The 16511-nt window shown below is 28.4% G+C and overlaps 2 protein-coding genes across 5 annotated transcripts; both read left to right on the top strand.

Moving 5' to 3' along the window:
* The first annotated feature begins 7094 nt into the window (after positions 1–7094).
* LOC113789593 (uncharacterized) lies at positions 7095–14097 on the top strand. Its single transcript, XM_075820128.1, has 3 exons — positions 7095–7309; positions 11186–12604; positions 12712–14097. The coding sequence occupies exons 2-3, from the start codon at positions 11210–11212 to the stop codon at positions 13861–13863; spliced, it is 2547 nt and encodes an 848-aa protein (XP_075676243.1). The 5' UTR covers positions 7095–7309; positions 11186–11209; the 3' UTR covers positions 13864–14097.
* A 174-nt stretch (positions 14098–14271) lies between these two features.
* On the top strand, positions 14272–16484 carry LOC113789648 (uncharacterized). 4 transcript variants are annotated; one of them, XM_075820129.1, is made up of 4 exons: positions 14272–14497; positions 14575–14711; positions 14766–15425; positions 15499–16484. In XM_075820129.1, the coding sequence occupies exons 2-4, from the start codon at positions 14702–14704 to the stop codon at positions 16362–16364; spliced, it is 1536 nt and encodes a 511-aa protein (XP_075676244.1). In that variant the 5' UTR covers positions 14272–14497; positions 14575–14701; the 3' UTR covers positions 16365–16484. The 4 variants fall into 4 exon arrangements, with proteins under 4 accessions (XP_075676244.1, XP_027195018.2, XP_027195016.2 ...); XM_027339217.2 differs by having other exon boundaries at positions 14272–14454; positions 14572–15425; XM_027339215.2 differs by having other exon boundaries at positions 14572–15425.
* The last annotated feature ends 27 nt before the right edge of the window (positions 16485–16511 follow it).

The raw sequence follows: 16511 nt of genomic DNA, 5'->3' as shown, positions 1-16511 counted from the left end.
TGCCCTTTTATCACCGTGTGTGTGTGTGTGTTTATAATGGAAGATTTGATATTCTGGATGGATGCAAATTCTATTTTTTTCACCTAACTTACTTTCACATTCATAGTGAACAGTGAAGAATCAAAGAATAAATATAGAAATATTTTTTCTATGATAGATTCAATAAATTCAATTATTTCTGATCAAATTCAACAAAAAAAAATTGAATGATGATGATCAGAATTCTTATTTTGACTTTTTTGTTAATATTGTAGTTGAATGGAATAGCTTTTTGTTGTCCAAAATTATGTATGTCCTGTATGTGATTAGTGATGATTTTATTAATATCTTGATATTTCCTTTTTTTTATAGAGAGAGAGAGAGAGAGAGAGAGAGAGAGAGAGAGAGAGAGAGAGAGAGAGAAAAATGTCACCTAATAAATGATCATGAAAAATTTGACAAATTGAATTTGTTTATTTTTTTCTGGTAAATCACCTTTATTCAATTTAAATTCAAATGTAGATAAACATATAGACAATGAAATTTGAATGCAGGAGCAACAACAACAAAAAAAAAAATTAGATTTAAATTTGAGCTAATCAAACGTATACAAACATAATTCAAATGATAGGAAAAAGAGAATGAAAAGAAGTTGGTCGAACGGTTTTTTTTGTTGCTGTTGTGTGCTCCAAGTTCCTTGAAAAGACGGTATTTGAAAGAAGAAGAAGAAGTAGAAAAAGAAATTGAAATAAAAAACCACAAAAACAACAACAATCGGTGTACCTTATGTGTGTTTTTTTTTTTTTGATTATTATGATTGGCAATGAATTATCATCATCATCAAATATTCTGAAAAAAAAGGTTTGGTTTAACTAATGTTGATAAGCGGCTCGTTTGTTGTTGTTGTTGTTGTTTTTGATTGTTCTCGGACACGATTACTTCCATTCATTCATTCATTTATTCATTTTTTGAAGAAAACAAAAAATTACCGACAACTAGAATAAAATGAAAAAAATTTGTTCAAAAATGGAAAAGAAAAGAAAAGAAAGTTTTTTTCTTCAATCCATGTTTCAGGAACATTTTTTTTTTCATTTCAACATTTTATTCAATCTATTCAATTTTCTTTTCTTTTTATTCATTTTTGTTGAATTTCTTTTTTCTCCTCTCTATCCACAATGTTGTAATTTGGAAAATTTCAATTCAATCAAGTTAGTTACTTTGTGTGTGTGTGTGTGTGTGTTGGGTGTTCATATGGATATATTGTAACTCTGTGGTGATAAAAAGACAAGCGGTGGTTTATATATTTTGTGTTTTGTTTTTTCTTTTTTTTATTTCCAGGTTCTTTATATTTGTTCATTCCTGTTTTCTTTGGAGAAAAACAGAAGAAAAAGAAAAATTCTCTTCATTTCTATTCATTTTCAACAAATTATTTTCATCAATTATTTCTTTCTCTCTCTCTCTCTTTCTTTCACTATATAATTTGTAACATATGAATTTCATTTCAATTGAATTCTTTTCATCAAATTCATTCATCCATCCAATCTACTTGATGAGATGTTAAACTTTTGGCCAATTTTTGATGTTTTTTTTTCTCGCAAAATAATTATTACAAACAATAATATATTGTCAATTTACGTTTAATTTTTCTGCTTCATTTGATTTTTGTTTCATTTGATCATTATCACTTGTTTTTTATTATATTCAGTTTTCTTTTCACTATAGTTGATTATATAGAAAAAATTCATGGATAATGGTGATGAATTTGATGTGAAAATATTTTCATTTTCATTTGTTTTGAAATTTGAGCTTGAACACTAGGAAAAACGAACATATCCAAAAATAATTGGGCCAATTTTCAGATTATCAAAGCTTATTAACGATTATTATCATCATCATCGAAATTATTGGTTATTATCATGATCAACGATCTTTTTTTCCAAACAAAAATACCAAGTGTTAAGATTATTCAGTTACTGATTTTGTGGATTAAATCTTAAAGCCGATTATCGATAATTTGTCGGTAAATTTTCTCTCTTTCTCTTGCTCTATTTCTTTATTCTTCTATGATACGGATTTATCCATTCTATTTTTTTTTCTTATCGTTTTTTCCTTTCACAAAATGCAATGAACAATTTTTATTCCTAGAAATGATTTTTCATTGAAAACAAAAATAGAAAATAAAAGTACAAAAAAAAACAAAAAAAATTTTATAACAATGAATAAAAAAAAAGAAGGCGGTTCTCATGTACCAAATAAGGAGGAGCTTGTCATTATTATTGTTATATTATTGGATCCTGAAACAGTTACACACATGGTGAAAAGAGTGTGGCCAATGTTTTTTTCCATTTCTTCTTCTTCTTCTTCTGATGTTTTGTTCCAACAACAACAAGAAACACAAAATATTGTTTTATGAAACATTTTAGTTTAGTTTAGTTTAGTTTTTTGTTTGTTTGTTTGATTATTAACAAAAGATGATCAATTGTTTTCATTTCAATATTCATTGGAGGAAAAATATAAAAAAAAAGAAACTTTGAACATCATTTTTTTATATATTATCGTTGCTGTTGTTTGAAACAGATTGTATTCCAGTAAAAAAAAAAACCGTATTTTGCTTATCTATTGACATAAGGTTTGTTGTTGTTGTTGTTGTTGTTGTTATATATAGAAATACCAAATTTTTTTTCTGTTTTCTGTAAATCTAAATATTCCTACAGCCAAACAACAACAACAACACTTTATTTGATTTGTTATTGAGAATCGATCCTTGATCATGAGAATTGGGAATGGGAAAAAAATTGAAAAATGTTTTGATCAAATTCTCCCTATTGAAGAATGATGTTCAAAACAATAATGATGATGATGATAAATGTTTTTTTTTTTTTTTTGTTAAACTTGTTGTATATGATCAATATCAAGCACAATCGTTTTAATTTGTGTTTGTTTAAGTGTGTGTGTGCGTATCTGCGTTTGTGTGAAATAAACTTTTTGAAACTTTTTTTTTTCGTTCACTTTCTTTTTTTTTTCATTTGATATTTGAATTGTTTTTTTGTTTGTTTGCTTGTTTGTTCCTACACTTTGTTTCAAACAAACAAACAAATCCCTGTATTAAAAAAAAAAACTTGTAATAGTTTTTTGATTCTCATTATTTTCATTTTATTATCAGATAAATTTCACACCTAAACATTTATGTATAATGATTTAAGCTAATTTGTTTGTTTGTTTGATTTGATTAAAATTTTTCAAAAATAAAATTGAATTTTTTTGTTGTTGTTTTGTTTTTAAACAAATCATCTTTGAAATCACAAATGGATTCAACAACAAAAAAAAAAACATGGAACAACAAAACAAAATTACATATGAACATGACAAATATCCATTGAAAAAAAGCCGATTACTTAATTATCATCGTTATTATAATTGGATCAAAAAGAATTATTTAAAACTAGCATAAATTGTGAATTGTGAATTTGATGATTATTATGATGGTGTGACATTTTTTGATAACACAACAATCAGAACAAAAAAAAAAAAAAAAAAAAAAAAAAGATTGAAAGAAATGGGAAAAAAATGAATCCATAGATCTGTATTTGACATGCATATAATACATTAACAATATACGCACATCGGAAAGTTGTTGGTCAGGTCGAATGTCGAATGTCTAGTACATCCATACATCCATCACACATACACAATTAATATTTTATGATTTTGTTGTCGCCGTTGTTGTTGTTGTTGACACTATGGTTAGTGTTTAGTATACTCTAATTAACATCGTGTTAAACAAGTAATATTGAAGAAGAAAAAAAAATGAAATGAAATAAAGTGATAGAATGAATTCTATTCCCACACACACACAATGAAAGAATGTTATTGAAGAAGAAAAAAAAATGTCAACAGCAGAAAGGGCAGAACAAAAAAATGATTGAAAATACACAAAACATAACAGAATTTTTTTCCTTCTTATTCTTCCATCACTATAGTTTTTCGTCTACATTTTATTCATTTTTTTTTTTGATAATGCCTGTAAGCAATCACAATATTGTTACAATCAAAAATCATGCTTAATTGGATGTTTGGTTTGACCTCATAATCATGATGATGATTTGCTGCTCACCAATGATGATAATAATAATAATAATAATAATAATGTTATAATGGATAATGTCACATCTGGAATTCTGTATTAAAGAATTATTTTTATTATAAAAAAAAAATTTGGTTACAATAATTGTAATGTGTTTGTGTGATAGTTATTGTTATTATGAATGGTCTAAATTTTTGTTTTCCATTTTATTCTGCCTTTAAGCTATTAAGTGATTGATGATCGTGTGATGGACAAAATTTTTGTTTATATTCTCGTTACAAATTAATCGATTTTCGGTTTCGGTTTTATGGAATTATCATATCGATTCGAAAGGTTTTTTTATTTCTTTCAAATCCAATTGATTAATACAATCATTCATGAATAGATTGTAATTAAAAAAATCTCGAAAAATAAACAATAATAATTTTCAGAATTTTATTCACAGAATATTTTTCATTTTAACATTCACAGATGCAAACAATTAAAATTTTAATTGAAATTACAATTAACCAAATAATGATAATGATGATTTGATTTGATTCGCTTCAATACATCTTTTATTGTTTCTCGTTTCACTTTAAATATTTGTTGTCATTTTTTTTTCTCTGTATACAAATGTTGTTGTTAATAAAAAACAAATTTTCTCAACAAACTAATTAACTGAATAATTATCTCAATTACAGATGTTTTTTTGGTTCTTTTTATTTATGAAGGTAAAATAACGAAAATAATGTAGAAATGATGATTCATTCAAGTTTTGTTTTTTTGTTTTTTTTTTTGGTAGCATTTGGTCCAAATATTAATTTCTCCCAATTTTTTCTATCTTCAATATTGAATATTTATTTCGAACCTATATCTCGCGAATAGATCCTTTGGTTTTGTTGTTTTGAATTTGTCGATAGATTTTTTTTTGTCTGTTTTGTTCCAAACACCCATTCCCCTCTCATCCCCTACATCTACTGACTATAGATTGGTAATTATAATTGTAATAAATAAGTGTATAGATCTATGAAATTGGTTGAGCAACGAATTTTTCGTTTCGTTTTTTTCAGTTTAACAAAAGAAAAAAAAATTGGCAATTCAAAATAAAATAAGAGTACGAACAAAAAAAAAAGTTCCTGTCAAATCCATCATTAATGGATCCATTCCCACTCCATTTTTTTTTGCCCCCATTGTCTTTTTTTTTTTCTGTTTGCCCAATATCTTTTCAATGAATTGTGAAATACAACTGCGTAGTTCGAATGTTGAAAAAAAAATCAAATCAAATATCGAATGATATCCAGGTTAACCAGATATTTTAGTTTTTTTTCATCATCATCTTTAATGATTTCTTTCAATCATTCCTAGATTGAAAATTAATTTTTTTTCGAATGATGATGACAAACAAAGTTTATCGAAAATGAAATTTTCAAGATCATCACATAAAGAACAACACACAAACACAAATATCAGAAACGATCATGTTCAAAGGAATAACCGTTTCATGCTGAAGTGTATGTGTGTGTGTGGCAAAATGGCCCTGCCTATGTATTTCCTGACTGTTGTTCCAGAAAAAAAAATTTTCTGAACAACCACACACACATTACACATCAACCAAACATTTTGTTGTTCACTGTTGTGTGGATAATATTTGCCACACTCTCTTTCACTCTATTTTCACTGTATAGTTTTTTGGTGAATAACTTGAAATGAAATGAAATGTAAAGAATAGTGACTGCCTTGCCCGTTTGTCTGCTTCTGTTGTTGTTGTTATTATTATTATTATTGCTACTGCTGTGTTGTTGTTGTTGTTCACATTCTTCATTCATTTATTTTAGTTTTCATTTTGTTCATGATTCTAAATAGAGTTCATTTTTTTAGGTTATACATGGCTAGTCGTTTTTTTTGTTTTGTTTTGTTTGGTTGGTTGGTTTGTCGATCGGTCTTGGTTTTTTTTTGGAAGTCGTTTCTCTCTCTATGTGTGGTTGCTCGATTAGCCAATCCAAGCGCGAATCACATTTTTATATATATCTAAAACATACACACATAGTGAATGAATGAATGAATGACTGGAACAACCAACCAACAAAAAAAAGCATACATCCAAAATATATTTTCTCCTATTGATTTGAAATCATTTCGTATATGGTATTATTTCGATAGAAAAAAAATGTATGTAATGTGTATTGTAGTTTGTAGTTTTTTTTTGCGATACTGATGATGATGATGATGATGATGATGACGATAAAATGTATAATGGTAATGTAAAAGGACAACGGCAATGTTCTGTTATTAAGGCTGTCAAATGATGATGATGATGATGATGAAAATGAACCAGAAGAAGAAGAAGAAAAAAAATGAACGAGATAGAATGAATGTTAAAAGAAGTGAAGCCCAAATAGATTTGATGATGAGAGTGAATTGAGCGTGTGTATTATAAAGAATAGCGAATAAAAGCGTAAAATTTACACAAAAAAAAATAAAAATAAAAATAAATAGCCAAAATCAAACTAAATCAAGCAACAACAACAACAAAAATGAGAACAGCAGCATAAGGTTCCATTTGGTTTTTTTGCATTTCATTTTTTTTCAGATTTTGTTTTGTTTTGTATCGATCGACAAACACTTTACCAATAAACATAACTAGGAAAAAAAAGCTAATCCGAATCCAAATGAAAAAAAAACCAACCCAAACAAAATAATAACCAGAACATTGTAAATGCATGTTTCAAACATTTTTATTTCAACATTCATTTCTGACCACAAACACTGATTTATTTCAATATATTTTTTGTTTTGTTTTCATTCGATGATTTCATTTGATTCGATGTTGATTATCATCAATTTTCAATGCTGCAATAGAGCAACGAAAAAATATTTGTATGTAGAATTTTGTGTGCTGTTTTGTTTTACGATTTTCGAACAAATGTCTATATAAATGAAATTCATCAATTCAATAGGTTTTTGATTCATTTTTTTTCATTATAATTAATAATTTCAACAATTTAGTTTTCATTCCATTAATTACTTGTCATCATAAATCGAATAAACAAAAAACTTTATCTTTTTAAATAAAAGTGATTTAAAAGTTTTCACGTTTTGTTGTTGTTGTTATTGTGAACGTGATTTTCTCTTTGTAAAATTAATCAATTAATCGATTATCGATTAATTGAATTATCATCATCGATCATCAATTGTCATCATATATCCATTGATAATTCAAAATATTTTATCACTTTGATTTAATCTCATCTACAACAACAAAAAGTAAGTAAAAAACTAATAAAACTTTCAATCTTTTTTTCTAAAAATTTCAATTGACTAATATAATCATTGATTCATTATTTAATAATGTTTTGTTAATTTGTTATCGATCGAAATTGATCAGTATTCTCGATTTGATCAATCGTTTGATCGAAATTCAATACAAAAATTTGATTGTTTGAAGACAAACAAACAAACAAAAAAAAATGATCAACAACAACTACAAAAACAAAATATGAGATAAGAGAAATTCGAGAAAGTAAGAAAAAGAAAAAAAAGAAATTCAATATTGAACCTTTTATTTTTAAACCGACCACACTAGCCGAAATGACTTTATTTTCATTGTAACAACAACAACAAAAAATATATCTTGAAATCTGATCTTTTCAAAAATGATTTCCGTAATAATCATAAAAATAGTTTTAGATTTATTTCCCTGATCAAATCAATCAAACATTCATTCATTCATCCATTGATTGATTGTACATTTCAAGTCAACGATCATGATGATGATGATGGAAAAAAAAGATCTTTCGATCAAGATTAAATTGTTTTTTCTATTCTTTTAAACAACAACAACCAATGTTTTGTCGGTCGTCTTTGGTTACAAAAAAAAAAAAAGATAATATCTATTCATTTCATTTGCTGGCGACAACTTTCTCTTTCTTACATTCTCTATTTTGTTCATTGAAAAATTGAAATGATCAAAATACAAATCGTTTGATAACTGTTCTATATGTGTCATATATACACTTATAATTCACGCATTCAAATGAAAGATGATATCAATCACAACAATTGTTTTGTTTTGTGTGTAATCAAGAAGCACATATTATGAATATAGCTTATTAATAAAATATCATTAATTAAGATATCATTTTTCTGTATTAGTGGGTGTGATGATGATAATGATATACAAGACATTTCAATCATTAAAATGAAAAGTACAATGGAAAAAAATGAATTTATCCAAAATGATTATCCATATCTATATAATTCATTCATTTATTCACATGGTTTTTTTTAATGTTCGTTTCTTTGATTTACAATATGTTATCTAGCAATTCAATAACACAAATAACAAAACAAAACTAAACGATCATATTAACAATCGGATTAAGATGATGATGGTGGTGATGGTGACAATTGAAATATATACATTTGCAATCGGATCTGAGATTTTTTTTTTTAAATTTTCTGAGATTTTTTTTTGTTGTTGTTGTTCATTCATCATTATCGGCTTGAACCGCTGAATAAAAGTAGAAAAAAATAGCTGAATAGTTTAACCTAGATGAAAATAAAAAACATTTGATACATCCAGGCTAAATATCGACTAATGGACTACTACTATGATAATCGGCTTTAGGTGTGTTTTACATAGCACTTGTGGTTTGTTTTTATTATTATTATTATTATTATTATTTATATCCAACCAAAATAACCAACTAACAAACAAACTTTAATCGTAATTTATATGAAATTGAACGAACGGAACCAAGCAAATTTTATTTTGAATCAATTGTTAAGAGGGGAGGAAAAAAAATCCGATAAACTTTTTAATGTTGTTGACAAGATGTTGACAACATAAAAATACTAAATAACAACAACAACAACAACAACAATGATAATAATAATAATGTCTAATAACAATGGTAATAATCTAGTCGTCGGTAGACCGTTTCTATCGTCATTTTCTTTTTTGTTGTTGTTGTTGTTGTTGTTGTTGTTTCTTTTGGGTGTTGTTGCGGTTATTATTTAAATTTTTGATCAACAGAGGAGAAAATAAAAAATCGAGATGAATTGAATGAAATGTAATGGAAAGAAAAATTTATATATTTAAAAAAAAAAGTTGATCCATTCAAACTGTACATACCATACATTTACATAGAAATGGACCATTTCTCTTTTTTTTTATTTGAACCGAATTATTGAAAATGAGAAAAATTTCTTTTTTTTTATTTTGGTTGTCCTACAACACTCATTTCATAAATCCTAATGTTTACTAATAAAAATATTCAATGAAACAATGAAGATTTACATGAACTCAACATGTATACAAAACATATATACAAGAGACATTACAACAACAACAACAAAAAAAACCGAAACGATCACAACTGGGCTTAAAAGGGAGAGAGAAAGAGAGCGAACCTGAAACAAGAAAGGACAACGACAACAACAATAACAAAATACTAATAACATAATTGAAGCAATGGTCCAAACAAAATCCAACATTGTCCGCTTTTTTTTGCTATTAAATGCAATGGATAAGAATAGATTATAACAACCAATAGAAGAAAAAAAAACTAAAACCAAATAAAAGTATAACAAGGCAGGCAAGCATACATTCAATTTCTTTTGAAAAAAAATGGACAGAAAAACAAGTTAGTTTGAAGAAAAATTTATTGATTTGATTTGATTTTTTTCGCATTCTATTAGTTATGGGTCGATATTAAAAAATAGAGAGAGAAAAAAAAGGTACAATCAATAAACAAATTATTTTTGTCAATTGAAAAATGAAAATTTCAAAAAAAGAAAGAAAGAAATCTTATTGATTGATTGATAGATTCATTATCGAAATATCATCATCATTCAATCCATTCATTTACAAAAAAAATTTCAATAAATGACATCTCATCATGTTTGAACATCAAAAAAAAAAAGAATAAACCGAAGAAAATATAAAAAATCCGTAAAAAATGTAAATAATAAATTGAAAAAAAATGAATAAATTATTTATATATTGAAGAGATGGAAAAAATTATAATAATCAGAAATACAAAAATACAAATAATGTCATAACTAACAACAAATAAACAAACAAACAAACAAACAAATGAACGAATGACAAACATTGTCAAACAAAACCAAAACCAAATCCAGACAAAAGCAACAACAACAAAGGTCCAAAAAAACTTTATGACAATAATAATATAGAGCAAAACAAAACAAAACAAAAAAATCGAATCAAAGAATGCTAAACCTCTCCCATAAGCGTTATAGCATAATATATTAGTTTATCATAAATCGTACACACAAACAACCTGGAGCTTGATTCATTTTTTTTTTTTTTTGATTCATTCGTAGAATCACATAGTGATGACAAATGAAAATCAATGAAAGAAAAAAAAATACTGAAATTTTTTTCAGAGCAAAATTGAATTGAATAATTTTTGTTTCCATTGTGTCATTTCTACACACACACACACACACACTATATTTGTCGGTTTATTTCTCTGAAGGGTAGTTTGGGATGGTCGGTATTTTTTAGTTTGTTGGTTTTTTTTCCATTTTTTGAATCATGTTTGTTTGGACAGTAATGAATGTATACAAACATGATTATTATTATGAATTATGAATTAGATTTATGTATCATGTATCGAAATCGAAATACCAGGACCCAGTTTTTTCTCTCTCTCTCTCCCTTTTTTTCAAACGAATAAAAATGATGACAATGACCATTGTACTAAAGTGTGACGATATGGATAAGTCCTTCAACAAATGAATAATATATATTTGAGTGAATAAATGAATAAACAAATTACTCTCTTCAACAACAACAACAACAGAACAAAAATCTTTCAAACATGTAACTGTACTTGAAATATTTGAAGATCATTAAATATGTTTATTGAGAGAGAGAGAGAGAGAGATCGATAACAGTTATTTTTTTTATTAATACTAAAAGTGTGTGTGTGTGTGTGTGTGTGGGTGTATATGAAATTTTGGAAAAAAAAGGTATTGAAATAAATTAGTTAAATTGATTTAAAAGTGGTTAAGTACTTGAAAATAAAATGATATAATTATATTAATTTGTTACATTTGTTGTCGGTTTATTATGATAATGGTAATTTTTTTTTTTGATTCAATTTTTTTTAGCAACAAAAACAAATAAAGTTGAAAATGTCGGTCAATCAATTACCGGATAATGATTATGATCAAGATGATAATAATAGTGTTGATGATAATATTTCATCAACATCATTGATACATGATGATTTTATTGATTGTAGTGAACAAGAAGATGATGATGATGAAGAAGAAGAAGATGAAGATGTTGTCGTTGTTGAAGAGGAAGAAGAAGATGATGAATATGATGAATGTGAAAATATTGATGAAAATGAAGAGGATGATGATGAAAATTTTCAACAGGAATGTGAATCAATCATAGCATGTGATAATCTTAATGATAAATATGATCATGATGACGATGGCAACGATAATCATAATGATGATGATGAAGATGATGACGATGTTGATGTTGTCGGAACAACTACTATCGATATGGATAATAAAAATAAAAATTGCAATCATCATTCGAATAGATTGACATTTTCTATTGAGAATTTAATCAATAATAAAAATATGAATAGAACAATAACAGAAACGAAAATTGAATCAAAATTAAAAAATGAAAATAATCGATCAAATAATGAAACAAATAATGATTTATTAATGATGTATCGAATGTATTCAAATATAAGTAATAATGATCGCAGAACAAATGATATAACAATGACAGAACAATCACCATCGTCCAATAAATCATCATCATCATCATCGATTCATTTATTCAATCGTCGAAATGTAGATAAAAATGAATCAAAAGGTAGATTTTCCATTGAACAAATAGTTAATCATCATCATCATCATCATCATAATCATTATCATCAATCAAAAAATCAAAAATCATCAACATTGGAAAAAAATCGAATTAATCTTAATCATTCACAACAATTATATCAAACAAATTCCACATTATCATCATCATCATCATTATCATCATCGTCTTCATCATCATCTTCATCAATAATAGCAACATCAACAACAAAAGCAACAACAACAACAACATCGTCAACAACAACAACAGTATCATCATTATCAACAAATAGTGCCAAAACATTCACCTGTACGGAATGTGGTAAAGTTTTTAATGCTCATTATAATCTAACAAGACATATGCCGGTGCATACCGGTGCACGACCATTTGTTTGTAAAGTTTGTGGAAAAGGATTTCGTCAAGCAAGTACATTATGTCGACATAAAATAATTCATACGGCTGAAAAGCCACATAAATGTCAATATTGTGGAAAAGCATTTAATCGTAGCTCAACATTAAATACACATGTACGTATACATGCCGGTTATAAACCATATAAATGTGAATTCTGTGGCAAAGGTTTTCATCAAAAGGGTAACTATAAAAATCATAAACTAACACATAATAATGAAAAAGCATTCAAATGTGACATTTGTGGTAAAGCATTTCATCAAATATATAATCTAACATTTCATTTGGTAAGTTGAATGATGATTATTAGTGATTTTTTTTGTGTGGAAACAATCATTTAAAATTTTCTACTTTTTTGCAATTGTTTTTGTTTAATTAACCTAAAAAAATATAGCATACACATAATGAGAAAAAACCATTTCAATGTCAAACATGTGGTAAAGGATTTTGTCGTAATTTTGATCTCAAAAAACATATCCGAAAATTACATGAAGATAAAATTGATTCGAATGAAATACATTCATCAATTAAAACAAATGAATCAAAAAGAAATGAAAAATCTATTGATGAAAAAACATTATCGAAAGAAAAAACTACAGGAAAAATTATATCACCAAAAATGATGATTAAAAATTCAACAACTTATCGAAATCGACATAAAAATTTTAATAATAATAATATTAATAAACAAGAATCATCAATAAAAATAACGAATCGATTTAAACGACAAGATGTTCATACGAATTTTGATACGACCATAGAGGATAATAAATTAATTATGACTAATTATGAACATTTACGAACATCCAAACCAATCAAAGCAAGTTTAGAAGAAATGAATGCTTTACAATCATTCTATACAACAGCTGCTCAGCAAATTTTTCAACATCATCAACAACAACAACAAACGCATGGTAATAATAATAATCTTCCCCCACCACCTCCTCCTCCTTCTTCTCATCATCATCAGCAACAACAACAGGTAAAATTTTCGGCAACACCATTTTTATCTGCCGCAGCTTCATTAATTAATCATCCGACCGGTTATGCTCATCCACCAGTTCTTCCGGTTTCTTCATCATCATCATCATCACCATCTCATTTAATGCCTCCTGCATCGACATCTACAAATCTTTTACATCATCATCATCAATTCAATGGTCTATCATTTCAAACTAATACACAGCAAACAAATCTTCATAATCATCATCATCATCATCCTCATCAAAAATTTTTGGCATCGAATTTAGCGGCTGTTGCTGCAGCTGCAGCCGCAGCCGCTGCTGCTGCTTCTTCTAGTCCATTATTTCCAATAATCGGTTCATTTCCATTCGGATTAACTACACCCAATACGATTCGTGGATCAAATCATCATATTGTTGATCATTTAATCAATGAAAATTCATCGTCAACAACAACAACATCGGCAGTTGCAGCTACGGATTCAAGAACAATGCCAACGATTGCAACAACAACAACATCAGCCAACAATAACCTATCATCAACATTGTCGAATGTCAAATTATTTAAACAAACATTTTTTTAGCATTTTATTCATATTTTTTTAAATCTCAAAATACTCATAAAAATTATCATTTTTTTTCTTTGTTCCATCACTTAGTGCAATTTTTTTTCTTTTTATTTTGTCTTGTTTCAAAATTAGGTATTTTTGTTTGTTTGTTGTGTCGATAATTGTGTGCCATGTATAGATCTTTTTTTTTGTAATTGATTAATCAATCAATGATTATAAAAATGATATAAAATGAATAAAATTTTGAATCTTGATGACCGAAAAAAAATCTTTTTTTTTCTGAAAAATTTCTCTGATACTGAAAAAACTTTTTTTTTAAATAAAAACTGTTTCTCGATATAACCATTAGATGGCTGTACTAAAAAAAAAAAAAAAAATATTGTTTCATTGTTGAAATATGATCGAAAAAGACACGTCGACTCATCACCGTATCATTTTATGCCTGTTGTGTGTTTATATACGTTTTGTTTCTACGAATTTCTATTCCATTATTTATTAATTTCGATTTTTGTTTTTTGATGTAAGAAAAGGGAAATTGAAATCTACCTGGACACAAAGATAATTAGTATCTGGAAGAATTAATTGGTTGAATTGAATTGATCGATTGTAGGTATTTTCCACGAAACTTCGTTTGTTTTCAATTAATCAGGTAAAATGCCGGCCGGCAAATTTTTATCAATTTTTTTAAAATTCATTTTTAATTTATAAAAATTTATTGTTTAGTAGATTTGGATTAAGCCATTCCAGCTGGGCTCCTGTTATTAGCTCGTAATCGATAAAAGGATTGACCGATTAAAATTGCGAAAAACAAAACAAAATCACAGACTAAAAACATCATCGTTATAACGCAAAAATGGCATCAAGTAATTCAACGTCGTCATTCACAGCTGTCAATGACACTGATTTTTCCCAATTAGATCTAAATGGCAAAATTATCATAAAAGCTCAATATGGGGATGATATCCGGCGTATACCGATCATTGGCGATGAGATTACCTATGATGAACTAATCTTGATGATGCAACGTTTGTTCAAGCTTCAACCGACCGATGAAATTCATCTAAAATATCGTGATGATGACAATGATCTTATCTCGATTATTGATGATAATGATCTTTCATTTGCCATCCAATACAGCCGTATATTGAAATTAAAAGTGTTCGTTAATGAAATGTTAACACCTGGTACTGGTCGTTCATCAGCGAATAACTTCAAAGAGATTTGTCATGAGTTGATTGAAATCCGTAATCGATGCAATCAATTGTTGGAAAAGATGCATTTGAGTGGAGATAAAAAATCTAACAATGATTTGAATGATTCCGCTTCATTGGACACTAATGAAGTTCATACACAAACTGATCGACATGAAAAGCCACAACAGGAACAACCAAAAATCTATGGTCAACCCCCAAAGGAATTGGATCCATTGAACACTCCTGATGCTTCTGGTGCTAGTACAAAATCTGAACCGACTTCGCAACAGCAGCATCAACAACAACAGCAATCATCAACAGGAGCAAAAAATGCTACAAGCAATGAACAATCGGATATTTCTAACAAGCAAGGATTCTCGCCAAGTATGCATCCATTTGAATAACTTGATATTTTGTTTCAAATTAATATTTTTTTATCGTTTCTAATCGCATAAAGTTGCCCAGCAACCTGTTTTGCAACAAGCTTATCCAGCTCCTCCTGTTCGTCCGCCTGTGACTAATCAATATCAACAACAACAACCCCCTTTTCAGAATCAATCCCAATCGTCTGAGTTTTCAACTAGTAATAATCCACAACCTTATTTTGAGACATCTAGACAGCAAGGTCAAGTTCCACCTCCTCCAACTTCATCTACTGGATCATCATACAATCCTGATTCAAACTCGCCTTATCATCGACAGCCGATGATGCCTGGATCGATTCCCACATCTTATGCTGGTCCACCACCAATGTCTGGTCCACCACAAATGTCTGGTCCACAACAAATGTCTGGTCCACCACAAATGTCTGGTCCACCACAAATGTCTGGTCCATCACAAATGTCTGGTCCACCGTCGTTTACTTCATCAGGTTCTTCTCAACCTCCTAGTGGACCTCCACCATCTTTCATGTCTTATGGTGGGCCACCGCCGCCAACTTCGCAGCCACATCACATGATGCGACCAGGACCAACTATGACACCCGGTCATCATGGACCACCTAGTGGTCCATTCAATCAGCCACCACCTATGTCAAATGATGCGTCTAACAAAATGCCACCCTCATCGACACCTATGGGCATGCATGGTGGTCATCCACCAATGCCACAATTGCAATCACCTCCTGGAAATCAACCACCACCGCAGATGGGTGTTGATCCATCCAAACAGATGCAACCACCACAAATGGGTCCACCACAATCGAATCCAGGAATGGGTGGTATGGTACCCCCACCTCCGATGATGCCGCCATTCAATCCACGTGGTCCTGGTGGTTTTAGTTACGGTGCAAATCTTCGTACACGTTATCCAACATCTGGTTGATCGTTATATACAGAAAAATACATCAAATAATATTTGTTCCAAATTGATCGCTGGACAAATTTTCATTTTATTTTCTCTTTTTCAATTTTCTATCTTAAATTATCATTTTCAATATTTTTATTTTCTTCAAAATGCATTCGGTCAAGC

Source organism: Dermatophagoides pteronyssinus, unplaced genomic scaffold, assembly GCF_027571235.1.
Source record: "Dermatophagoides pteronyssinus isolate colony J.1.1.1.1 unplaced genomic scaffold, Derpt_VIB-CSIC_2022.12 sq0005, whole genome shotgun sequence".
Taxonomy (NCBI): Eukaryota; Metazoa; Arthropoda; class Arachnida; order Sarcoptiformes; family Pyroglyphidae; genus Dermatophagoides; species Dermatophagoides pteronyssinus.
Note: the sequence above shows the minus strand (reverse complement) of the source record. Positions and strands in the feature narration are given on the sequence as shown.

Bases quoted from the DNA above. Each gene is read 5' to 3' on its own strand.
- LOC113789593 (XM_075820128.1), top strand. From the start codon at position 11,210: ATGTCGGTCAATCAATTACCGGATAATGATTATGATCAAGATGATAAT. The intron at 12,605-12,711 runs GTAAGTTGAATG...AAAAAAATATAG, and splicing joins ATAATCTAACATTTCATTTG to CATACACATAATGAGAAAAA.
- LOC113789648 (XM_027339217.2), top strand. From the start codon at position 14,702: ATGGCATCAAGTAATTCAACGTCGTCATTCACAGCTGTCAATGACACT. The intron at 15,426-15,498 runs GTATGCATCCAT...AATCGCATAAAG, and splicing joins CAAGCAAGGATTCTCGCCAA to TTGCCCAGCAACCTGTTTTG.